The sequence below is a fragment of the Schistocerca piceifrons genome, chromosome 2 (assembly GCF_021461385.2).
Source record: "Schistocerca piceifrons isolate TAMUIC-IGC-003096 chromosome 2, iqSchPice1.1, whole genome shotgun sequence".
Lineage (NCBI taxonomy): Eukaryota > Metazoa > Arthropoda > Insecta > Orthoptera > Acrididae > Schistocerca > Schistocerca piceifrons.
The window spans coordinates 560,226,642-560,254,126 of NC_060139.1; the positions used below are offsets into that span (position 1 = coordinate 560,226,642).

The 27,485-nt window shown below is 38.7% G+C and overlaps 1 protein-coding gene across 1 annotated transcript in view; it reads right to left on the reverse strand.

Annotated features, from left to right (window-relative positions):
* LOC124776734 (dnaJ homolog subfamily C member 3) overlaps positions 1 to 27,485 on the reverse strand; it is a 74,579-nt gene that overhangs the window by 20,243 nt on the left and 26,851 nt on the right. The window contains exons 4-5 of the mRNA XM_047251854.1: positions 18,819 to 18,893; positions 7,680 to 7,823 (exon numbers count right to left, since the gene is read on the reverse strand). Coding sequence (XP_047107810.1) covers positions 7,680 to 7,823; positions 18,819 to 18,893 — 219 coding nt within the window. The remainder of the gene's footprint in view (positions 1 to 7,679; positions 7,824 to 18,818; positions 18,894 to 27,485) is intronic.

The following is a 27,485-nucleotide window of genomic DNA, read 5'->3' on the forward strand; positions in this document are numbered from 1 at the left end:
GACTAGCAAGCAATTCCGCACAGATGGTTCTCCTTTGCTCTTTATGGTGTTCGGTTAGACAACGAGGGACCCAGCGGGAACAAACCTTTGAATATCCCAACTGGTGAACAATTGTGACAGCACTACCAACAGAGATGTCAAGTTGAGCACCGAGTTGTTTGATGGTGATCCGTCGATCATCTCGAACGAGTGTGTTCGCACGCTCCGCCATTGCAGGAGTCACAGCTGTGCACGGCCGGCCCGCACACGGGAGATCAGACAGTCTTGCTTGACCTTGCGGCGATGATGACACACGCTTTGCCCAACGACTCACCGTGCTTTTGTCCACTGCCAGATCACCGTAGACATTCTGCAAGCGCCTATGAATATCTGAGATGCCCTGGTTTTCCACCAAAAGAAACTCGATCACTGCCCGTTGTTTGCAACGCACATCCGTTACAGACGCCATTTTAACAGCTCCGTACAGCGCTGCCACCTGTTGGAAGTCAATGAAACTATACGAGACAAAGCGGAAATGTTTGAAAATATTCCACAAGAAATTTCCGGTTTTTTCAACCAAAATTGGCCAAGAAAAAAAATGTGTTGCATTACTTATTGAACTGCCCTCGTAGACATAGCAGCTATCAGTAACTATATTGGGCCAATTAATGATGGCCTTTTAGCTCTGGAGGCCATCATTAGTATTGTGGCATGTGTTGTTGGACAAACCACTTGCCAGTGCCTTTTGCCATTAAATATTGCCTCAACGTAATACACTGCTGAACACAGCAATGTATGTTACAACCACATACTTCCCTATGCAACTGCCAAACATTGTACATGTGTACCTACCAGCCGGTTGCTTGAGAACTGAAGTCACCATGTGTCATATGAGCATAACAAATACTTTGCTTCTGTTGCTTTATCATCTTTAGTATACACATTATTTACGTCATCACAGGAAAAATCTATGTAATAAATTATCTTTCGCTGTCCACTCATTCCATGAAGAAGTGAACACGTGAAATGAATTCGCAATAGTGAACATTGACAATCTTCAGCTGTATAATGAAATAACAACATCGAAAATTTGTGCCGGACAGAGGCTTGACTCTGGATTTCCTGCTTGTCGTGGGTGATCACCTTAGCAATTGCAGCTATCCCAGCATGCTTCATGACCCGACCAAAACTTCCGTTTGTCATCATTCATGTGTCCAGAACCTGCACTTGTTCCTTCACTATGTATATTCCAATGCATGGGACAGAGGTCACCAATAAAATGTAATGGCAACTCACAACCTAGACAACAATGTCTTAAATTCAAATCAATTTGTGCACTGTAAATCCCCTACCCCCATGAACAATGGACCTTGCCGTTGGTGGGGAGGCTTGCGTGCCTCAGCGATACAAATGGCCGTACCGTAGGTGAAACCACAACGGAGGGGTATCTGTTGAGAAACCAGACAAACATGTGGTTCCTGAAGAGGGGCAGCAGCCTTTTCAGTAGTTGCAGGGCTAACAATCTGGATGGTTGACTGATCTGGCCTTGCAACACTAACCAAAACGGCCTTGCTGTGCTGGTACTGCGAACGGCTGAAAGCAAGGGGAAACTACAGCCGTAATCTTTCCCGAGGGCATGCAGCTTCACTGTATGGTTAAATGATGATGGCGTCCTCTTGGGTAAAATATTCCGGAGGTAAAATAGTTCCCCATTTGGATCTCCGGGCAGGGACTACTCAGGAGGACGTCATTATCAGGAGAAAGAAAACTGGTGTTCTACGGATCGGAGCGTGGAAAGTCAGATCCCTCAATCGGGCAGGTAGGTTAGAAAATTTAAAAAGGGAAATGGATAGGTTGAAGTTAGATATAGTGGGAATTAGTGAAGTTCGGTGGCAGGAGGAACAAGACATCTGGTCAGGTGAATACAGGGTTATAAATATAAAATCAAATAGGGGTAATGTAGGAGTAGATTTAATAATGAATAAAAAAAAATAGGAGTGCGGGTATGCTAATACCAACAGCATAGTGAACGCACTGTTGTGGCCAAGATAGACACGAAGCCCATGCCTACTACAGTAGTACAAGTTTATATGCCAACTAGCTCTGCAGATGATGAAAAAATTGATGAAATGTATGATGAGATAAAAGAAATTATTCAGGTAGTGAAGGGAGACGAAAATTTAATAGTCATGGGTGACTGGAATTCGAGAGTAGGAAAAGGGAGAGAAGGAAACATAGTGGGTGAATATGGATTGGGGGAGAGAAATGAAAGAGGAAGCCGCCTGGTAGAATTTTGCACAGAGCATAACTTAATCATAGCTAACACTTGGTTCAAGAATCATAAAAGAAGGTTCTATACATGGAAGAATCCTGGAGATACTAAAAGGTATCAGATAGATTACATAATGGTAAGACAGAGATTTAGGAAACAGGTTTTAAATTGTACGACATTTCCAGGGGCAGATGTGGTCTCTGACCACAATCTATTGGTTATGAACTGTAGATTAAAACTGAAGAAACTGCAAAAAGGTGGGAATTTAAGGAGATGGGACCTGGATAAACTGACTAAACCAGAGGTTTTACAGAGTTTCAGGGAGAGCATAAGGGACCAATTGACAGGAATGGGGGAAAGAAATACAGTAGAAGAAGAATGGGTAGCTCTGAGGGATGAAGTAGTGAAGGCAGCAGAGGATCAAGTAGGTAAAAAGACGAGGGCTAGTAGAAATCCTTGGGTAACAGAAGAAATATTGAATTTAATTGATGAAAGGAGAAAATATAAAAATGCACTAAATGAAGCAGGCAAAAGGGAATACAAACGTCTCAAAAATGATATTGACAGGAAGTGGAAAATGGCTAAGCAGGAATGGCTAGCGGACAAATGTAAGGATGTAGAGGCTTATCTCACTACGGGTTAGATAGATACTGCCTACAGGAAAATTAAAGAGACCTTTGGAGAAAAGAGAGCCACTTGTATGAATATCAAGAGCTCAGATTGAAACCCAGTTCTAAGCAAAGAAGGTAAAGCAGAAAGGTGGAAGGAGTATATAGAGGGTCTATACAAGGGCGATGTACTTGAGGACAATATTATGGAAATGGAAGAGGAGGTAGATGAAGATGAAATGGGAGATACGATACTGCGTGAAGAGTTTGACAGAGCACTGAAAGACCTGGGTCGAAACAAGGCCCCGGGAGTAGACAACATTCCATTGGAACTACTAACGACCTTGGGAGAGCCAGTCCTGACAAAAAACTACCATCTGGTGAGCAAGATGTATGAGACAGGCGAAATACCCTCAGACTTCAAGAAGAATATAATAATTCCAATCCCAAAGAAAGCTGGTGTTGACAGATGTGAAAATTACCAAACTATCAGTTTAATAAGTCACAGCTGCAAAATACTAACGCGAATTCTTTACAGACGAATGGAAAAACTGGTAGAAGCCCACCTCGGGGAAGATCAGTTTGGATTCCGTAGAAATGTTGAAACACCTGAGGCAATACTGACCCTACGACTTATTTAGGAAAGGCAAACCTACGTTTCTAGCATTTGTAGACTTAGAGAAAGTTTTTGTCAATGTTGACTGGAATACTCTCTTTCAAATTCTAAAGGTGGCAGGGGTAAAATACAGGGAGCGAAAGGCTGTTTACAATTTGTACAGAAACCAGATGGCAGTTATAAGAGTCGAGGGGTATGAAAGGGAAGCAGTGGTTGGGAAGGGAGTGAGACAGGGTTGTAGCCTGTCCCCGATGTTATTCAATCTGTATATTGAGCAAGCAGTAAGGGAAACAAAAGAAAAATTCGGAGTAGGTATTAAAATCCATGGAGAAGAAATAAAAACTTTGAGGTTCGCCGATGACATTGTAATTCTGTCAGAGACAGCAAAGGACTTGGAAGAGCAGTTGAACGGAATGGACAGTGTCTTGAAAGGAGGATATAAGATGAACATCAACAAAAGCAAAACGAGGATAATGGAATGTAGTCGAATTAAGTCGGGTGATGCTGAGGCAATTAGATTAGGAAATGATACACTTAAACTAGTAAAGGAGTTTTGCTATTTGGGGAGCAAAATAACTGATGATGGTCGAAGTAGGGAGGATATAAAATGTAGACTGGCAATGGCAAGGAAAGCGTTTCTGAAGAAGAGAAATTTGTTAACATTGAGTATAGATTTAAGTGTCAGGAAATCGTTTCTGAAAGTATTTGTATGGAGTGTAGCCATGTATGGAAGTGAAACATGGACGATAAATAGTTTGGACAAGAAGAGAATAGAAGCTTTCGAAATGTGGTGCTACAGAAGAATATTGAAAATTAGATGGGTAGATCACATAACTAATGAGGAGGTACTGAACAGAATTGGGGAGAAGAGGAGTTTGTGGCACAACTTGACTAGAAGAAGGGATCGGTTTGTAGGACATGTTCTGAGGCATCAAGGGATCACAAATTTAGTATTGGAGGGCAGCGTGGAGGGTCAAAATCATAGAGGGAGACCAAGAGATGAATACACTAAGCAGATTCAGAAGGATGTAGGTTGCAGTAAGTACTGGGAGATGAAGAAGCTTGCACGGGATAGAGTAGCATGGAGAGCTGCATCAAACCAGTCTGAGGACTGAAGACAACAACAATAACAACTGTAAATCCTTCCAGTAACCCAGCGATTACAATTTCCTTACTAGCACGTTTGTTTATCATTTCAAAATAGGCACATTGGTTTATCTGAAATCGCCAACACTCATCTCTAAAGATTAATACAGTTTCCTATTTTAAAAAGTTACACAACCTAGCTTCTGACAGTCTGCTGCAGCAGCTCACTTTAAGCCACTTACGACTATTTTCAATCAGCACATTTTGCACTTCTACATTGCAATTACAGGCAATTAACCATTTTCATGACAGAAATCATAGTTCTTGTATTACAATGTAGGTGAAATCTTGCAAGCCAGTCCCATGGGATGCACCTTCAGCTGAGAATCTGCCCACTTCTTTCTTTACACAGTATACTACACTTAATTATATTATATCAATGCAGAATAACTGTGTGCCAAACGTTTTTAGAATTCTGCTGCAGCTTCAACTTAAGTATTTAGAAATCTGCCACAACTTCACCTTTTTTCTATAATTAAATTTTACTGAAAATAAGAAAATTTTAAGAAATTAATATGTACAATTTCACCAAGTCAGGCAAAAGGAATGTCTGTTTAATGGCTATTGAGACATGAACAACTACAACAGGTCAATGCGTGCACTGTACCTGCTGTAGTTGTTCACATCAGGACATATGCACACTTAAATTCACTGGGCGTTTGCCTAGATTCAGATTCACCGTGTCACTTTCTGAGGTTGGTTCTCCTAAACAATAAATCCACACATTAACGACAATAATATTCAATAGCTGCTTCTGCCTTCAAGTCAAATATTCTCCCACAACAACATTAGTGGGAAACGAATATGTTCTCAGAAACAATCTCGACAACAACCATCAAAAATCCTCTGGACCAATTTATTCTTTTTCATCATCATCACCATCACCATCACCATCACCATCACCATTATTATTATTATTATTATTATTATTATTATTATTACATCATCCAGATGTGATCTGAGCATTATTCCTACAGCTAAGATTGTCCAAGACTTTTCACTCATTTTCTGAACAGACTTCCACTCACAAGGGGAAGGCCTCAGAGACAGCCAACCAATTCGGCTCAAATTTGGTGGGTCGCTTGTGTACAACCTGAAACAAAGGACTCCCAAGATATTTTGGGTCAACAATTTTGAGAAAATCACCCCTAAAGGTTATGATGAGCAATCGACTCAAAATTGGAGGGAGCGATAGATAATTTTAAATAGAGCATTTTTCATCATCAGGTATGGGGTCCGCAAATGCAAACTTTTCCAGAAATCAAGGAAAGAAACTTACAACTGCCGCTTCTGTTCCCACATGGTAAACACTTAGCGCCGATAGTGCACCGGCCTAGGTAAATGGCTGAGAACCAGAAAACCCAGGTTCAAATCTCGAAGAAACCTAACGGATGTTATTCTTTTCGTTTGTATTTTTCCATATTTTCCATATTCAGGATTAATAAGGTAAGTAAATCAATAAGGAATGATGATAATACGGTAGGCAAACTAATTTCCCAAACGCCATGAGTTAGTAAAGCATTAAACTTTCAAGCCTTGTCACATGAAAAGAACTCCAAGTAAAAGTGCTGCGAATTCCTCATGAGGGATCACAGATAGCCAACCGTGAGACACTTGTTTACAGCATCAAAATTAATTCCCGACAAAGACATATTTTTAAATGTAAACAAAGTTTGTTTTCCGGTGACTCTTCGGAAGGAACAGTGTAACTGTCAAAAGATAGCATTCATTAGATGTTCTTGGTGCCGTGAGTATATTTGTTTTGAATGTTTACATGGCAAGTACCATCCATCTAGTTGTTAGAAGAAAAGTGAGGACGCGTAACAGTAACTGGAAGAGCCATTGGAAAGTGACCTGGAGTAACATTTTAGTTGTTTACTATCCCAAGAGGTTTGAGAAATTTATTTGCCTGCCTACCTATTATCATTACTTATTGATTTCCTTACCTTATTAACCCTCCTATCCCTATTAATTGAGATTTGCAAAAATACATACGAAAAGAAGAACATTCACTAGGTTTCTTCGAGATTCGAACCCGGGTTCTCTAATGCTCAGTCAGTTACCTTGGCTGTTGTGCTATCAGTGCTGTTGGTGAAAAGCGTTTAGCATGTGGGTACAGAAGAGGAAGTTGTAAAAGTTCGTTACCTCAATTTCTGGGAAAGTATGCGTTTGTGGACCCCAAACCTGATGATGAAAAATGCTCTATTTACAATTATCTATCGATCCCTCCAATATTGAGTTGATTGCTCATCATAACCTTTAGGGGTGATTTTCTCAAAAACGCAGGTTTTTACCCGAAATATCTTAGATTCCTTTGTTTTAGGTTGTACACAAGCGACCTGCCAAATTTGAGCCGAATCAGTTGGATGTGTCCGAGGCCTTCCCCTTGTCAGTCTAACACTTCATTATTTCACTGAGCAATTATCTTCCAGATTTTAATAAGCTGCTCATAAAATGTTTCCCTACCTAGTAACTTGTATCAATATGATCAATATCACTGCTGTGTAGACTTTATATATAATGCTCATAAAAATATTTTGCAAGACAGTTGCAAAAGCATGTATGATCATTATGTACAACATTTATTTAAATTATTTATACGCTCATCCACCTTTTTTTAAAAAAATCCTTTACTTCTACAATCATCACATAACTTTAGAAAAATTGTCAAACAATTCTAGAACTGAACAGCACTAAATTGTATCTTCATTCATTCTCAACAAATGTCTGGGCATTTTCAAACTAGCAACAGAACTATTGAGATATAAACTCATATTAAAAAAAGATCCTCCCTCCATCAACACTTATTAGTTTGATGTCCCCCATCCCCCTCCCTCTTTTTCTCTCGCCCATTTCCTTAAATGCGGTTCTCTCCAATCTGACTACGCCTTTAATCTGTTCTCTTGTTACCATCTCCACTTGCTGTTTTACTTCCTGTAACATTTCAATTTCTACTAATCCATTACAATTAATTAATTTATTTATTGTTACCACAGGCTCTCTTGTAATTTTGTGTGTATTGGTCTTAAATTACATCATCACTCAGCTTCTGACTTACCTCTATTACTTTAGTGATGGTGTCAATCGCAGCACTACATTCACCCATTTCAACATATCTCTCTGCTAACTGTATGTCATACATTGCAGGTTCCACTCTACTCTGTCCAAGAAGGGCTTCTTCATTAAATGGATTCTCCTGGAGCTGAAACAAACTGTCATTTAACAACAAGCATGATTTTTCATCTCCAACAAAAGAAGTTACGAAATATACGATCATTGCCTTTCATCAACTTAACACTTTAAAAAAATGTTTTAAAACATTACCTCTTTATAAAAAATAATATATCTTATTTGATGTTATCAATATTTGAAAAACGTATTTTTGGAATGCACACTTAGAAAAATAAATAGAAAATGTGGCTGTGGAATGTCAATAAGTCATCTAACAAATGCCCTTTAATTAAAAATTGTTATAAAATCAATAAGAATAATGATTACAATGAAAGCAGAAACTCTGATGTCATATATGAAACAGCAGCAGGTGAATAATGGACCTTAAATGCCAAGAACCTAAATGGAAAGAAATACGATTAAGATGCAGCAAATAATGGTCACCAATGTAATCACATCGCATTCCTTAATCAAGAGGTGAAAGTAATCTGCAGAGAAGCAATACAATACAAAAATTACAATTACAGAAATTAAAACTGAAATCCAAATGCTGAAGGTCAGTGTGTGCTCAAGTAGCTAAAGATGAATACAAAGCCTGCACATATACCCAATTTGTCGTTCATACACACCAAAAATGGCACAATAACAATTACTGGTCACTGACAAGCAGCTAACACCATGGAATGTGATGTTCTATAAAATAACCATTTTATAGATGATTATTTGACAAACAAAAATTCTCTCTCTTCCACCCACCCATTCCCCACAATTCTCATCATCTCTACAGTGATTGAATTCTCTCTCTCTCTCTCTCTCTCTCTCTCTCTCTCTCTCTCTCTCTCTCATCTACCACATTCCTACCCTCTTGTTCCCTTGGCACTAACCACTACTACTTCATCTCTTAACCTCAATTATATCTTTCACTGGAGGCAATGTTACTAAACAAGACTAGTTTTCACTCCGTACAACCCCTGTCATCTCTAAAATAGATTCTTATTTTCATCAAGTAAACTTAAAAATTAGCACTGCCCAGATTGTCTTCCTACTGCCACACAAGAGGAATTTAGAAGATGTACTATAAATCAGTTCTTATAAGAGGGCCGTTCAGTAATTCCCCAATCTGTTTTACAGCCATTAACATACAGAAAAAAAATCTCCTTTTAGGCACTTCAAATTTGATGTTTCCTCTGCACATAAGCGAAGTTTTGAACAATTCCAACAGAGTGTAGAGCATAAGGAACCACCAAAATGGTGTCTACACAAGACACCAGTTACAAGCACCAGGTTGTAATTGAATTCTTGGCTGCCATGGTGAGCAGTCATAAATTGTTGTGTACAGTGTTGATAGAAATACTGTTTGGAAATGGGTACAGAGAGTTAAAGCATCTGGAAGTACAGAAACTGCTCCCCACGATCAGCGACATTCACGATCCCCTTCATAGCCACTGCTCCCAACATGATGAATCGTGTAGATATCATTATTCATGCAGAATGGTGCACCACAAGTTGACAACTGGCTCTGCAGCTGCTCACAACAGACCACAAGATTAAAAGAAAAACCATTTCATACGACCTGTTGGAGAATTTTGAGGCCACTGGAGAGATCATTCTGTCACGGATGAAACCTGGGTGTATCACTTTGAGCCAGAAATAAAAAGTCAGCCACTAGAGTAGCACCACTCCCAATAACTAAAAAAGGAAAAATTTCAAGCCAGCTCCCTCTGCTGGCAAGTCATGATGATATCTTTTGGGATAATGATGAAGTAAATCTCATTCATGTGTTGTCAAAAGGATCGACCAATACATAAGCATATGTGTAGCCTCTGAACAAACTTGAAACCATTTCTGATGTGTTTGGTCTGAAAAAGAATCTGACAGAAATCATGGTTCAACACAACTATGCATGCCAACACACAAGTATCAGGGGTCAAGAACATATTGCCAATTTTGGTTGGCCATCACTGCCTCATCCACCCTTATAGTCCACTCCTGGCATCCTCCAACTTTCATCTGTTTGGGCCATTTAATGATTCTCAATGTGGGGCACACTTTGAAGATGATTATAGCATAATTAAATGCAGTCAAAACATGGCAATGACCACAGGACGAGAGCTTTCACCAATAAAATATGCACTGTTACACAACACTGATGTGAGGTTATAGAAACTGATGGAGACTATGTAGGAAAGTAGTACTTGTAAAAGAAGTGTTGACTGATAGTGTCATCAAATTCTAACTCTTAAGAAAATTGAGGTGCATTATGTGAACAGGCACTGTAATTTGTTGCTGCTCATGCTGTAAACATAAATGTGCATGTTGCTAGGGCCTCCCGCCAGGTAGACCAGTCAGCTGGTGCAAGTCTTTTTAGTTGACACAACTTCAGCGACTTGCGCGTCAATGCGAAACTGTGTACATCAAATATTATGTTAGTTGGAAAACTTAATTATGAAGTCTGTCCATTGTGTTTTCAATATCATTTCTACTATGCCACCATATATTTCGAAGCACATCATCATGAGGGTGTCATTTAGTTATGGAAGGGCATTCGTTGCAATGTGGCGTTTAGACTTTGCGACAAACATCCTTTAGCAACCAAATAAGACCACAAGGGGTGTGTGTGTGTGTGTGTGTGTGTGTGTGTGTGTGTGTGTGTGTGTGTGTGTGTGTGTGAGCGAGCACGCGCGCTTTTGAATGCACATTCGTGAAACAAACACAATATTGAAAAGATAGTGATGAATTTTATACAGGTTTCCATTTATTTAATTATCTCAGTTTTGCTGCCCTGAAATAATGTTAGTATCTGTTTTATTACAAGAGATTATCAATACAAAATGGTAATGACGATATGACACAAACTTCTCTTGTTATAAAGCACAAAGTGGTCTGCTTGTCTAATGACCCAATCCCTCAACTGTCTAACAGTATCAACAAATGGTATGTTTGAATGTCCTGGTAGATCAAAACTGTGCGCCACTCTGGGACTTGAACACAGGATATTTGCCTTTCGCAGACAAGGCCCACAGCTAAGCCATTTCTCCACAACATCCTTTATTTGAAGAGTGCTTGTCCAACAGGAGGTGCACAACTTCTGTAATGTTTGAAAGGTAGGAGAAGTAGTACTGGCAGAAATAAAGTTGAGAGGTAATAGTCATAAGTCATGCTTAAACAGCTGTCTGCAGAGCACTTGCCTGCAAAAGGCGAAGATCCCAGGTTCAAGTCCAAGTCTGGTACACAGTTATAATCTGGCAGGAAGTTCTCCCTTAATTTTGAAAAAAAAAAAAAAAAAAAAAAAAAAAACACTATATCCAGTTCTGTACACCGAATAGAGTCATAATGATAATTGATGTAGTGAATGAACAGGGCTCAGTTAACAGGGTAGATTTCTCCAAATTTTTTGGTGTTCACATTGACAACAACTTGAACTGGAAGAAGCATATTACTGAGCTTCTCAAACAATTAAGTTCAGCTTCTTTTGCTTTTCGTATAATCACTAGTCTTTGTAATAAACAGATCAGCCTCCTTACGTACTTTACATATTTCCACTCAATAATGTCTTATGGAATAGTTTTCTGGGTAACTCACCACTTAGACAAAGTATTATTGCACAAAGGAGAGCAGTGAGAATAATTAGTGGTGTTCACCCGAGGATGTCATGTAGGCACCTATTCAAGGAGTTAGGTATTTTAACTGCACTATCAGAGTATACACATTCGCTAATGAAATTCGTTACAAATAATCCATCTCAATTTGTGAAGAACAGTGATGTTCATACATAAACACTCTAGGGAAAAATGACCTTTACTATCCATTATTGCAGCTGTCAGTTGCTCAAAAAGGAGTACATTATTCAGCAATAAAAATCTTTGATTATTTACCCAACAACAAAGTGGCTGGCAGGTAGTTTTAAATCTTGCTTAAAATCATTTCTTTTGGACAGCTCCTTCTATTCCATGGACAAATTTGTGTTTCAAAACTGGTAAAAAAATTGTACCTCTAAATGTAGTTGCACGTGTAGAACTAAAAATTTCAGTAATATTAATATTAACACTATTCGTGCGTGTGCGTGCCTGTGTGTGTGTGTGTGTGTGTGTGTGTGTGTGTGTGTGTGTGTGTGTGTGTGTGTGTGTGTGTGTGTGTGTGTGTCATCCGATTTGTTCCACATCATATCGATAAAATAATCATGAAAATGATCTACAGAACATGACATGACTAAACTAAACTAAACTAAAAGTTTGCACATTCCACTTCAGACTAAAATTTCATTCAGGAAATGGCCTAGTACTTACTCACTCCAAAAAACTGCAAAGTTCTATTAATGGTTTCGTTAATAATCAAGTAAATAATCTCACTGTTTCTTAACTGCCAGGCACAGATTGATTTTGATAAACTTCCCACCAACAATATTTAATTCTTTTGAGTGACAAATACCATTAATTGGGATGCAACATTTGCACCAAATGTGCTAATCATAAACTGATCATGATGCACTCCTTTCCTATCTCTCTATCTATATCCTCAACCATATGCGAATCTCGCGAAGCAGCAGTGAAGATGGTGCACAGGAAATGTGCAATTATCAGTGAAGTGCCGCAATTACAAAAGAGTGGGGCAGCTTCTTCTAGGATGTATCCATTAGTCATACTGATGTGATCAAAAGTGAGAGGGCAGAGAACTGTGAATACACACTGAGGTGATCAAAAACAACTCTACCACACACTTTTAGACTCTTTTATAGTCTGTAACTTATTGGTTGTCGCCGTGACATCCATTCTTTTTCCACACTGCTAGGAGTAAGTGAGACAATGTCGTCTGAATGTCAGGCCCTGGTGCCCTTATTTCTAGCACATACTCCCCAGTACCCTCCTTGAATGCCAATCCATGAGTTCATTTCCTAGGACAAGGGGGATCAGAAGGATACTATCATCTTCCCATTATCATGGAGGTCTAACAGGGGATTTTGCAAGGATGTGACCAGTGGATGCTGGAAATAATGATGGATTACAACATGTTAGCTCATAGAATCCCTGCAGATTTGGACAGACTCACTTGACTTCCTATCAGATCATATCTCCCTACAAAACCAACAATAAGATACATCTATTCAGAGCCAACAACAAATGTTGGAGCTAAATATCATTTCATAATTGTTCTAAATTTTACTTTACTTCAGTTTTCATAGCTACGTCATTGTGCAGGTTAGCTAGTACGATTCTGAAATTCGGTGTTCCTTTATGCAGTAAACTGATATATTACAGTAACACTTTCAGAACCTTTGTATTTTCTACTGATGGTAAAATACTTATGTGCAAAATATGTGAGGAGCCAGTGAACTGCAAAAAGAAGTATTTCATTTCCTCTAAATATGAGTACAACCAAACATAAAAATGCACGTTCCAAGGCTCCAGGGAAGAGGATTTCTTTGCCTTCTATAACAATTGCAGCATCAAGTCAAAAAAACAAAGATTTTATTTGATTTATGAAAAGCTTTTATTGATGCTGGAATTCCTTTGTGAAAACTACAGAGTCCTACATTAAGACAATTTTTGGAGAGGTGTACAGATGAATTTGGGGAGGGGTGAGGGGGGGGGGGGTTGAATTTAATAAAAATTCAAGATTGGATAATAAAAAGCAGAGACCAGAGGTATGGCTTGTTCGACATCAAATCGGGCATTTGTTGCAAGTCAAGTCTAAGGGAAAGAAATTCTCTGAGAATAGCAGAGAGCCTCCAGCTGGAACCTGTCATAAGACAGATACACTAGTGAAGGAGAGGTAGGTGTGTGTGTGTGTGTGTGTGTGTGTGTGTGTGTGTGTGTGTGTGCGTGTGTGCGTTTGACAAAGGCCTTCTTGATCAAAAGCTCATTTTCTGACAGTCTTTTTGTTGTGCCTAGCTGCGACAGAAAATCTCCGCTATATGGTGAGTACCAACTATCCTTTTCATAGCATTGTTACATTCCACCCTGGATTTTTGATGTCTGTAATGTAACAAGTTGTTTAAATTGTAAATTGCACTGTATGTGATTGAACATATGATTTAGCAAAGTATGTCATTTGACGATGACCGTAGGTGATAATAACCCGAAGAAGTTTTGCCCTCATGCCTAAAATTTCCACAAATGTTAACACAATCAAATTCTTAATTATGAAGTTTCATTCACTTCTGTTTCAAACACTGACAAAAGAGAGTACCTTATTAAAAATCCACTAGCTGAAAAGCAGAATTTTAGGTAGATCAGTCGCGTGAGTAACTTATTTTCTTGTTTCAGCTATGTTCTTTAGCAGTTCATGCACAATTGAAGAAAACAAGACAGCATAAGACAGAGGCGGGCAAACGTTACACGCAGCTCATGAGCGCACAGTGCTGCACGTGTGCTGCTCGCGTGCAATCGTCGACCGGAGAAGTGGCAACAGCCGGCAGGTTGCGGTAGTGTAGTACCAGGCTAAGCTGCGGACGTTGATGCGAAGCGACCGCTACTTAGTGAACACTGTATTTCAAGAACCGGAAAATGGAGAGTGAACCAAGGAAATGGACAAGTGGAGATTCGCTATCTTTTAAAAAGGAGTGGGAGAATCATTTTTTCTTTGTGCAAGAACGTGAAAACTCGAAATGTTTAATATGTGGCAGTATTCTCGCTGGTCAGCGGAAGTTCAGTATTGAACCCCATTATAATAAATTTCAGAAGGACGAGTACAATTTATTGTCTGATTCTGAGAGGATGGGGAAATTGAGCTTAAGAAGAGCAATCTGACAATACTAGATGAATCTGACATAAGTTGTTGTTGTCACGAGAGATCTGCGACTTTCTTTCATCATGTCTCTCATCTAACTGATTTAACATTTTATGGATCACTGTTTTCAATTTTTCAGGACGACAACAATGATAGCCCAGCGGTACGTGCAAGTTATAAGATTGCGCTTAATATAGTGAGAGCTGGAAAACCATTTGCTGAAGGTGAGTTTATGAAGGAGTGCATCAATGACGCTGCTGATTTACTTTGTCCACTGAATGCAAATCAGTTTCGAGCTATCACTCTTTCTCGGCGGACTGTAAGTCATCGTATAAGTGCCATGGCAGGTGACATTTACCGTCAATTAAGGAGTGCAGTGCAGGAGTTAATTGCATTTTCCATTGTACTTGATGAGCCCACAGATATTTCAGACACAACGCAATTAGTGATTTATGTCCGTGGTGTGGACACTGCTCTGCGCATAAAAGAGGATTTTTTAGATATGATATCTTTAAAAAGCACGACCACCGGCACAAACATCCTAAAAGCTGTTGAAGAAGATGTCGATTCAGCTGGCTTAAACTGGGAAAGTTTGGTGTCAGTAACAACAGACGGAGCACCTGCGATGAAAGGGGAACAAATGGGATTTGTTGGATTACTAAGAAAAAAGCTACAGCGTACAGAAGAATCATTGTACAGCATCCACTGCATTTTGCACCAAGAAGTACTCTGTGCAAAAGCAGCAAAACTGGGGGACGTCATGCAAGTGGTTATTCAGGCAGTTGATTATTTGAGATCCCACGGGCCTGCACATAGACAGTTTCACACATATTTAGCTGAAATTGGGGACGAGTACGGTGACATACCATACCACAGTGAAGGGCGCTGTCGCAGCTGCGGTAATGCACTCAAAAGATTTTTTTAGCTGAGAATACCAATAAATCAGTTTTTAAAACGATAAAGGAAGGTACGATCTCAAGTTAGAAGATCCAGAGAGGGTTGCCGACCTTGCATTTTTAGTGGACATTACCAGACACATGAATGCACTGAACATAAGTTTGCAAGGAGAAAATCAGCTAATTTGTAAAATGGCTGTAAAGGTGAAAGCTTTCACTAGCAAGCTTGAGCTGTGGGAACGACAGCTCTCGTCAGGGAACGCAGTGTGTTTCCCCACTCTGTCTACCGTGCGAGAACAGAATTGCAAAGAATTTGTTTCTGTACTTAGTGCAATAAAAGCGATTTGAGGATATATAATATTTATCCCAAGCTTTTGAATGGTTCTTGAGACCATTTGCTGTTTCTGTAGATGATATTCATCCCAGTTTGCAAATGGAATTAATATATCTACAGTGTAACTCTCACCTGAGAGACAAGTTCCTTTTGGCAAGACATGTAATAGACTTTTATCACGACTTTCCCCAGCAAGAGTTTCCTCGTCTCCATCGTGAAGCCGCGAAGATAATGTCAATGTTTGGCTCGACATAGCTTTCGGAGAGATTTTTTTCTGTTGTGAAAATTAAAAAGCCTCGGTTAAGAGCAAACACCAGTGATGAAAATTTACGTAACTGTTTGCGTTTGTCTGTATGTAGAAATTTTGTTCCGTTAACTGCACACGGGCAAATGCACTGCACATGTGCAGGATTCCTGCCCGCCCCTGGGATAAGAGTTGAAAATTACTGTACAATCTGTCTCTGCCACATGCTCCAAAAATACTAACTAGCATACTTTATCAAAGAATAGCATAGAAAATTTAAAGTAGATTATGTGAGGGACCGTTTGGGATACTCTAGAAGCACTGTGGTTAATAACAGAAGACGGATATAGGAAAAGCAAGGAAACATCATTGCATTGCATTCATAGATCTGAAGAAGGCTGTTGACAATACAGAATGGCAGTGTCATATTAGTTAGAGATAGAGAAGGGTAAGCCACTCTCTATGTGAAGCAGAGTGGAATAGTCAGCACTGATGGAATGATATAGGAAGCAGAAAATCAGGAAAAGTTAAAAGCCAGGGTTGGTCATTGTCACCACTGCTATTTGTGCACAGATGAAGCAATGAGGAGAGTTAGGTTGTTTGCCATGGACAGAAAAATTAGCAATAACGTAGTTTATTGATGTCATAGGAATGTCCATCAAAAGTCAGATGGGGGATTAATGAAATTTGGTGTATGCCAGCTGATAGTAATAACATGCATATACCCAAAAAGAAATCTAATTCAATGCTGTGAAGCAGGTAGACATGCTTGATGACTAAATGAGAGGAGATGGACAAACTTTACTATCTCAGAAGCAGATCACATAAACAAGAAAGTTGCAAAAAAGACACAGTAGAAAGAATAGCATGACACAAAAGAGCATTACATAAGAAGAAACGGTTACTACAATGTCCAAAAATATACATGATAAAGCCATAAGAAGAATCAAGAAAAGTTCTGTAAGAGTATGTGACAAAGAGACAATGGAAAAGACAGATTTGAAATGATTATATACTGGTACTTACATTCTTGATGATTCTTGTGGTATGGGGATTACATTTGAAATGAAGTGTTGAGGCTGCTGTGTATGCAGACAATAGCAACACAGCAAAATCACCAGAGGCCATCACCAAGAACACACTATTCATGCTAGGTGCCTCAAAGTTCTAAGCTACTTCCACTTCAATGGTACTCTCATATCAGAACTAATTTATGCTTGCACTATAGGCCTTAGGAAGCACCAGATTCCTCCACCATTAGTTCCATCAGCCAACAAGGGGACACCGAAACCTACAACTAGCTTTCTGCTTTCGCCAACAAGATTGCAGTTGCAAGATTATTCCATCGGTAGCAGAAAATTTTTTAACACACCACTGCACTCAAGTTCCTGCAGATACAGTTGTGGTTCTTCCATACAACAGCTCCAGTATACAGTTATTGCTACAGATGCAGATCAACAGATGCCACCGTAATAACAAGGTGCTATTTACAAGTGACTGTTGGACAGTTAAACACTGAATTTCTAGTGAAATTCAGATGTGTGTGTGTTTGTTTCATTTTAATAAATGTTTATTACTTGTTTCATATTGTGTTACCAATGCTAACTGTTTTAGAGGTTATACCTTGTGACCATGTATGTTGCAAAGTGAGCAAGCCAGCTACCTAGTACTTGAGTGAATATTCCATGGTAGAAGGTTCGCATCCTGCTACCCTGAAAATTGGGTGCTAAACTTGCTTTAGTGAATACAACAAAATGGCCTGTTGAAGACTTAACTCAGTAAGGAATGAAGAAATGTCTTGCAACAAATCAATGAGAAAAACTATCTAATAAACAACATAATGAAACAAAGAGACAGAATGGTCGGGCACATATTGTGACTGAAGTTGTTGCTGAAAACAGTAAAGGAAGGGATGCCAGGGGGCAAAAATTGCAGGGATATGCCTAGATATGAGTATAAAAGTCAGATTGTTGATGGTTTGGGATCCATCAGTTATGCTCAAATGTACAGGATGGCATGAATGGAGAGCTACATCCAACCAACCTTTGTGATGCTGACCTTAGAAACACTACATCTTAATTGGAAATTTCGACACAGCAGTCTCCTCAACAGCACGCAACAGCTCAGTGACAACAGGTATTTTTTATGCTACCCAAATGTCCCATTTTCTCCTGTATAATTTCAATACCACACACAACTGATACACTGAATTTATAAGTAACAACTGTTGTACTTTCAGTGATAAAAATGATAAAAGACTGTCTTCAACTTTTGTAGTCCTGTCTTCCTCGGTTGCGTGTAATATTACGGTATATTGACAATTTTTACTTATGGACCGTCTGACAGCAACTGAATAAAACACAGTTTTAGTGCCATACGCATTTCGCCTTTATTTTCTGCAAGGCATCATCAGTGGCAGGTTGTGTGGACATTTCTTACATATTACGCTCCTGTTGCATCTTTGGTGTTGTTGTTCTTTTTATGAACGCCAATTTGCGGTTTTTTCCACATTCCACAGCACTATGCACTGAACGCTTGTTTTAATGCATTTGCATTGTCCACGCAACCTGCCACTGATGATGCCTTGCAGAAAATAAAGGCGAAACGCGTATGGCACTAAAATTGTGTTTTATTCAGTTGCTGTCAGACGGTCCATAAGTAAAAATTATCAATATACCGTAATAAAAGACTGTCTTAATTTTGTCCAACTTCTATTAGACAGTGTTACAAATGTTTTTCACTTACAACTGGAACTTGTGTTAAACCATGATTTTTCTTCACATGTCACAAACTCAGTTAAAAAGCAGTTAGGACAAAGTAACTCACCACATCTGTATAATCTCTTAAAGCTTCTTGCAGCTGGGCTTGTTTCAAGTGGACATTACCTCGCTGCAAACGGGCCTAGAACAGAATTGTTAAACAAGTTACAGTTACCCATGTTAAATTTTTCCCTAAAGCACATTAGCATTATCAAATGTTCATTTTGTAATGGAGCAATGTCACAACAATGTCAAAATTTGGGGAAAAACTTGAAATTTATACTTCATTGTGAAGACTGTGCGCAGCAATAAAATAACTACAAAAATAATAATTTAAAAAAGTATAAATGACAAGGTGATGCGTTTAATGGATACTGATTTTCTACGAACATTTTTGGCAAAGCATAACTTTTTTAATACAAGTACCCTGACATGTTTTGGTAGTCCTGATTTAAAATTAGGCAAGTAATTATTTTGTTGATATAGATGCATTAAAATACATGTAAGAACTACCACATATAACAGAAAGAGACCAATTTTTACTGACTATTGACAGTACAAAGATGTCAAAACCATTCATGATATTAGATAAAAATAAATGATCTTAAAATGGTCAAAGTCACTCTTCTGTATATTTGGTTACCAGTTTCAGTGGAATAATCATCTCTCACATTAAAATGATCATTTTCAGGTGGCCAGTGTTCCTTAAATAATTCCTTATATTAGACACCAATCCACTGTGACAAGTTGATTACTTTAAACAACTGACTGGAATATACAGTATTATTTCGTCAATGCTACCAATGCCTCTACCTCCCACTGCAAATAAATAACGAGTAAAGAAGACCACTCACCGAATAGCAGAAACACTGAAATACCAACAAGTGCAGAATGAAAACTTGCTAGCTTTTGGAAGAACTAGTGACGAGCTAGAAAGTGCAAGCAGGCGCATGTGTGTATGTGTTTGTTTGTTTGTGTGTGTTTTTAGCTCATCACCTAGTCAGTTTTGTAGACCGATTATTCCTGATTCAAAGAAAATAAATTTATGTTAAAATTCCATAGTTCAAAAGTTATTAATCAATTAAGATTCAATTTCAAGACATCATCCATTTTCATATCAGGTCATATTTCTAAAAAAATTTTTGGTTATACTGTAGTCAGAAATTTTCGGAACACTTTGATGTTCTTTGATTTCTCATATTTTGGATTTTAATGCAACTATTCAAAATACACACTTTTATTAAATATATTATAAATTGCAGCTCTAATGGAAGCAGGAGAAATTTACTGCATATCACAATATCAAAAAGCTTTTGCTAAACCGAAGGATACAAATCATTTGATACATTAAATAATTAGTCATAAAAATTAAGTCTGGTTAACTATACAATAGTCACTCTTACGTGTTATTTAACATTATCTCATGCCAAAAGATGAGGCTCGACATAGAACTGAGGATGGACGAGGCGGTTGGCCAACGTATTCAGAAGAGTATGAACTATGTTACCCTTAACAGTGAAACCATATTTCAACACTGTAAACTGTGTTGCTTATTGATACCACAGAAAGAATCAATGACAGTATTAATATAAAGTCAATGGTTAAGCATCAACTACTGAACTATCATCACTGTGTGTGTGTGTGTGTGTGTGTGTGTGTGTGTGTGTGTGTGTGTGTGTGTGTGTGTGTAATCAAGTGTTTTAACATTTAACACTGTTTGTATATTCTGAGGCTACTTTTTATTCTTATCTGGCATCATCACTATCATATTTGCTTTGCGGGAATAAACTGTCCAGAAGTAGTAATTTCAATGTCAGTGTTCTCGATTAACATAAATACAAATCCATTTTCCGATGTATCACTGCTGTTGGGGTTTTTGACTTTCTGTCTGTAGTGATAATGGACAAAGAAGCTCAATGTGATAAGGAAAAAGGAAAAGGCAAATATTGGAAGTGAAAGGCAAATATTAGAAGTGAAAAATTAGGGTATATAATAGTGACAAAAATACATTAGAAATGACACGAACTGCTGTTAAAAAATAATATTACAACTGAATTTCTTATTAAAAACCCATATGATGAAAAACAACATACACTTGAACCCTGCACCGTGTTTAAAAATGAAATCTTGAAAATAACTGTCTGAAAGAACAATGAAAACTATAATACTAGTAACTATGACAGTCTGATGGGACACACAACATAGCACAATATAATCAAATTATGCTTAGAAAATTGACTAACTAGTTACTACAGTCTGATTTAAACTAGTTGTCACTTGATAGGTAGTGGGCTGCATAGCCCTGGCCATCATTAAAACTATGGAAGCCTGGCAATGTCAGCTCCCACTGTGTCACCACTTCCAGTGCACTGCACTGCACTGCCTGAATCATTGAGCCAACCATTCCTCAGCAATCTGTTGTAGCGAGAGATTTGAGTGACTGTCAGCTTCACATATCTTATTTTTAATGTATGGTGAAAGCAAAAGAAAGAGGCAGACAGGCTGCACATCCTAAGAAAGTTTCAAAAAGTATTGAGCCTGGCATGATTACACACTCAGTTGCTTGAATTTGTATGTTCCATGAGGGAGTATTTTACGGGAGAGGGGAGAGCACCTCTCCTTCCTTTAGATAAAGTGGTTGGGCGAACTGCAGCTGCTCTACAAATCAGCGAGTGATAAGAGTCTGCAACGAGAAATTCATGAAAAAAATAATCAGGTGAGGCACATAAATTCCAGACACCTGGGACGAAGAGGCGCCTTGAGAAGCGCGTCACAATCAGGAATAACATCAGATATATTCAAAGGAGGAGTATCCAATACTCAGAAAGCTACATGCTACCCTCACAGCAGCAGACCTGTTTCAGGGTAGTAAATCATCCTTATTACGAATCGTGAGAAAGCTGGGATTTCCCTGTAAATCCCTTTCTGGCTGCGAGTTAGTACTGGCTCTCCAATATATTGCAGCCTAATGATGCCACTTTCTTAGAAAATTACTAGATACAAATTTTGATGTATCATATGGCTTGATGAAACATGGCTGAATGTAGAACACAGTTTGAAAAAGGGCTGGACAGACAATAACATCAGCAGTAATAAGGCAGCTCCGATCAGCAGAGGAGAAAAAATACAGGGTGTACATAAAGTCTGGGAACACTTTTAATTATTTATTGCACAAGAACTAAACATTTCACAGATGTCACACATATTGCATTTTGAAGAGAAACTTTGAAAGTTTTTTTACAAACATTTCGAGTTCATGGGATGGATGACGCACCAATTTCTTTAGACTCCTTATTAATGTCTCTTGTACATGCTCCACATTCACTTCACTCACATTGGGACATCTGCTTCTCTTTGCCGGGCACAAGCAACCCACCATAACAAATTTGTTGTGCCAGTGGTAAATGGCCTTCCTTGTTGGCTTCTTACCATACTTGGTTCTAAACATCCGTTGGACAGCTGTAGCACACTTGTTTTTGTCAAACAACAACTTTCCATGTTTGCGACTAGTGCTGACTATTGGCAAATTACCTAACTATGCTGTGGCGGTATACATAAAAAAAAAAAAAAAAATAAATAAATAAAATAAAAAAAAAGCTTTCAGGATTTCTCTTCAAAATGACATACGTATGATATCTGTACAATGTTTGGTTCTCGTGCAATAAATAATTTAAAGTGTTCTACAACTTTATGTACACCCTGTATTTGTAGCACACGCTAGGAATTCAAAAGATTTTATTTCTAATTGTCTGCTGTTATTCATTTCAAACAAGAGCTCTGACCACTACAATGAGATGAACCACACCTCTTTTGTGCTTCGAAATTTAACAAAAAACACTATAATTGTCATGGATAACGCCCCACATCATTCGGTTGTACAAGACAAGGCACCCACAATGGCAATGAAGAGAAACAACAATGCTTGCTGGCTAGAGAAATGTAAAATACAGTTTGACAGTAACTTGACTTGGGCAGAATTATTAGAACTTCTATCACAACACATGCCAAAGAAACCAGTTTAAACCGCGAATGAAACAGCAAATAATATGGGAATAAAGTGTTCAAATTGCCTCCCTACAACTGCCACTTCAATGCAACAGAATTGATTTGGGCTCAGGTTGAACACCACATTACTGCAGAAAATTAAAAAAAAATTACATTGACCTAACTGTAATGGATTTTGAAGAAGGCAGTTGAGAAAGTGATATGAGAAGACTGGCAAAACGTAGTGAGGAGTGACACAGGAAGCATGAAACAGTGAAGGTATGTTACAACAGTATGTCGAAGACTTGATAATATCTGTAACACTGGTACTTCCACTGACTCTGAATTAAGCGGTGTCTGTCTGGTTAGTATGTAGTGTACAGTCTATTTTAATGAAGGTCTTCCTGCCATTAAATCTTGTGTTTGTGGCTATATTAATTTTTATTTTTAATGTTGTGAGACTAAGGAATGTTGTTCAGCCATCCCCCCTTCACCTCCTTACCAAAAGACAGACTGCATTTTAAACACATTTCATTTTGTGTAGATACCAAGATATCATTTCATGAGTGTAATATGAAGGAAACTTCCCAGGATGCAAAAATATCTCCTGTTGCAATAATAATCAATTTAGCACCGGACCTACTTAAAATCAAGAAAATAATTTTGACACACTTTGAGATACCACTGAAAGCGCTACTATACATACATTTCAGAATTTTTACTTTACTTTTGTAGGAGATAAAAATTTTAAACTTCATACTTATTATGAGTTAAATACCAACACAACTGCATACAAATGCCATTTTCAGCAGTATATATACAGGGTGAAGCGAAATACGTGCACTCAGGCTTCGCAGTGCGACTCCTCACATGCCAGCAATAAAAAAATGTCTCTCACAAAATTTCATATGACGAGTACATCCGGCAGAAAAAAGGACATGAAAGAGTGGCAATCTGGCAACACTGTAACCACAATTACGGTAACTATCTCTATCAGTACACATTAACGGTGCTGTACAATTGGTGCAGTGGATACAGTTTCGGGTTAGCATGCAGGAGGTCTAAGGTTCGATCCTTAGTTGGGGCACTTTTTTTTTATTTGCTAATTTCATTCTGACATTTCATACTGTAATATACACCACTTCTTAGGTGACATGTATCCTAAATTTACATTTTGTGACACTGAACATAACAAATATGTGATTAGACAAATAAAAAATAGACAGTTGAAAAAAATGACCTGTCATAGGACAGAATAGCTACAAAAACAATATCAATTTCGAGATGCTACAAATGATAGCTCAGTACAAGAACACAACACCTACTTGTCATTTATACGATATGTAATATGAGTGCTCAGATGTCACACATTAACAACCAGTGACAATAATAATAACCATATTTGTGACCGCAAGACCTTCACAACAGAATATCTTGTCCCAGAACAACAGATGCTCAAAGCGACTTTTCTGCATGTCCAAACATTGCACAACCCGCCAGATCAAACAGCTCTGGACCCTACAGTAACAAGATCAGCATGAACATGCGCTACCAATTCTTCCACATTTGTCAGCAGAGTAGAGTACACATGCTTCTTCAGGTGTACCCACGGGAAGAAATCCAGGGGATTTATGTCAGGTGAACGGGGTGGCCATACAACTGGACCTCCACGTCCGAGCCATTTCCTTGGGAATGTTCTGTCCAAATACTGCCACACATTAATTTCAGCATGTGGAGGTGTACCATCATGTTGGAACCATATCCTCTGCTGAACATGTAGCGCAAAATCTTATAGCGCATCAGGCAGATAGTTTGAGAGGAATGCATGATACCTTTGTGCAGCCAACCAGTCAGGCAACATGTAGGGGCCCAAACACCTGCCGCCCAATATTCTGGCCTGGACATTGAAACCAAAGCAAACTTGATAGCCACAGTACTCGGTTATGTGCAGGTTAACCTCACACCAAAGGTGGGCATTGTGCATATTGAAATCACCCTCATGAGTGAATGCTGCTTCATCTGACCATATTATGGTGTTCATGAAGTCATCATTGGTTTCTTGTAGTTGTTGGAACCATTTACAGAATTGCATCCTCTGATGGTGATCTGCAGGATGCAGGTGTTGTGTGAAAGCATAATGATAGTGGAGCAGCCCATGCTCGCACATCACATTAACGACCATGCACTGTGATACACGCAGCTGCCTTGCTACGCTACATGTTCTTCACTGAGGTTTTTGGTGTATGACCTCCAGAACAGCTTCCTTAGTAGACGACCTCTGTCATGTGATGGTGGAAGGAGAGAATCTGTCTCCAAAAGGCATAGCTCCACATGACGAAACACGTTTTTATGTAGATTAATTTGACCAGGATATTTATCAGCATATTCACGAGTAGCAACACTAACCCATCTATCAGATTCGCCATGGACCAGAAGCATATATACATATTCATCGTTTGTGTACAAATGTACATGGAGCCTGTCACTGGCACTTTACTCCGCTAGCAACTAGTCCCTGTCTGGTGGACAGTGCATACAGTATAAGCACGTCATCAGCCCTGCGCACTGTTCCACCTAACGCCCATTACCCCTCTGACAGACATTGTTCTGCATGGTTCATCCTGATACCACTAATTGTGAAATGTTTGGTTTCAAATTACACAGTTTCCCTAACGGCAATGGACATGATGCTTCCACAATCCCATCGGCAGAATAACAACAACAACAATAATGCATTGCGATACATACTATACTGCCTATACTGCATGCAATTACCAGACTCAATGTTGAAAGGCATAATTGGTGGGACCATGGTGATAAAAACAAATATTAACGGAGTTTGAGCACTATTCGCAAAGCACGTTGCTAGTCCTACCGGTAATGGAAGGCCCTAATGAAACGTAATGGCCCTGAACAAGGCAAGAATAATAGTTGGTACTAATCTATGGGACCACTGGAGGAGGGTACAAAGAAAACAGGATTTGAATCTGGCAAATGAAGTGGTGCGATAAATTCTAGCCCACGATGTGGAAAAGGCTTCTTTCAAAGCTGACAATCTTCCTTTTCTACAATTGTAGTGTGTAAGTGCAAATGTTTACTAGAGGACCCGCCGCAATCGCTGTTGATGATTAAGATGCCAGATACTGTACCACCTGGACAACATTTATCAAATAAAAAATATGCACCTCAACCCAGGATCGAACCATCGACCTCTTGCATCCTAACCCAAGACTCTGGCCCTGCGCCAATTGTACAGCACATGTAACATGTGCTGACAGAGGTAGTTACCCTACACGTTTTCGTAGTGTTGCGAGATTGCCACTCTTTAATGTGCTTTTTCTGCCGGATGTACTAGCCAGATGAAATTTTGTGTGAGACATTTTTTTATCACTGGCATGTGAGGAGTCATGCTGTGAAGCCCGAGTGCATGAATTTCACTTCAACCTCTATAGGAAACTTAATGCAGCACAAAAATTTTAGAAGATTTGTTGCTGAGCAAGATATTTTAGTAATGAACAAAACAAGTATTGTTCTGAGAGCATTAATTTTTGCGATAAGTGGTAAGTCTGAAGCTGTTTATGAATGGAAAAATTTAATCTGTTAAAAAAAGTAATGTAACTGTTTCCTCAGTTAAAATGTACAACAGATATTTGACATGCTGAGAGATACTAAAGAGCTCTACATCATATGTGAATCTGAAATTTCTTATTTGAATTTTATGTAGAGGTTATAAAGCAATTTTCTATCACAGCGGAGAGTGATGCGCTATGGCGCAGACTGTACTTGATATCACATCATCGCAACTTTCGAGCTTGAATGTCAAGTAACAATTAGTTTAAATCGGACTATGCAGGAATAACATTGCTGTTGTATAGGGATTATTCACAAATGTCTCACTGATTTCAGTTTGGTTCAACTATTGTACACATATACAATTGTCCACATTATGTTTGTGTACAATGTTAACGCAAAAGTTAAAGATACGGTACAAGACCATTCAAAACTGTTAACAATTTGAGTATGAACGTATCTACCACAAATAAAGAAAAAACATGTTTCTATTAGCAGACTGCAGTTACCAATAGTACAACAAGAAACTTCTCAGAGACAGAAAAATTAGACTGTGGCTGGAATTTTCAACAGATGAGAGTTTCTTCACGAAGCATGCAAGACAGCACAGGATGAAGCCTCAAACAGGGACATGACATTTTAGGAATTGACGGTTTGATTGAGCTGCATCACATTCAAACGTATTTGTAATACTGAAATGAAATTCTCTTTTGGGGCCCTACAGTGGTAAATGCTGCTAGTTCACTGTATATGAAGTGCAGCCACTGTATTGTTTATTTCTAAGCTGACATGAATAGGAGAGCATAGCACTCACTTTAACCCTCAGCAATGGCTCTTGTTGCTCCTAATTCTCATTTAAGCCCTGCTGATGATTAGAGCCACAGGAAGAACAGATGACAGAGATGCAGCAACAAGCACGGACAGCTTTTGCTCAAGATAACAGTGTGCAAAGTTGTAATGCAGTATGTGCACTGGTCTGCACCTGTAGGGCACAAAGGCGTCTGATAAGTTTCTGATTTTCCCTTCTAACATACAACAAGTGTATTAAATGGAAGTTCATAGCATAAAATACATAATTTTAAATAATGTCATCAGATTACCTAGCTTTTATAGCAATAGAACATAAATGGCTAATGGGAGAATAGGAATTCAAAGCAGCCCTAAACTTTTTTTGCAATCC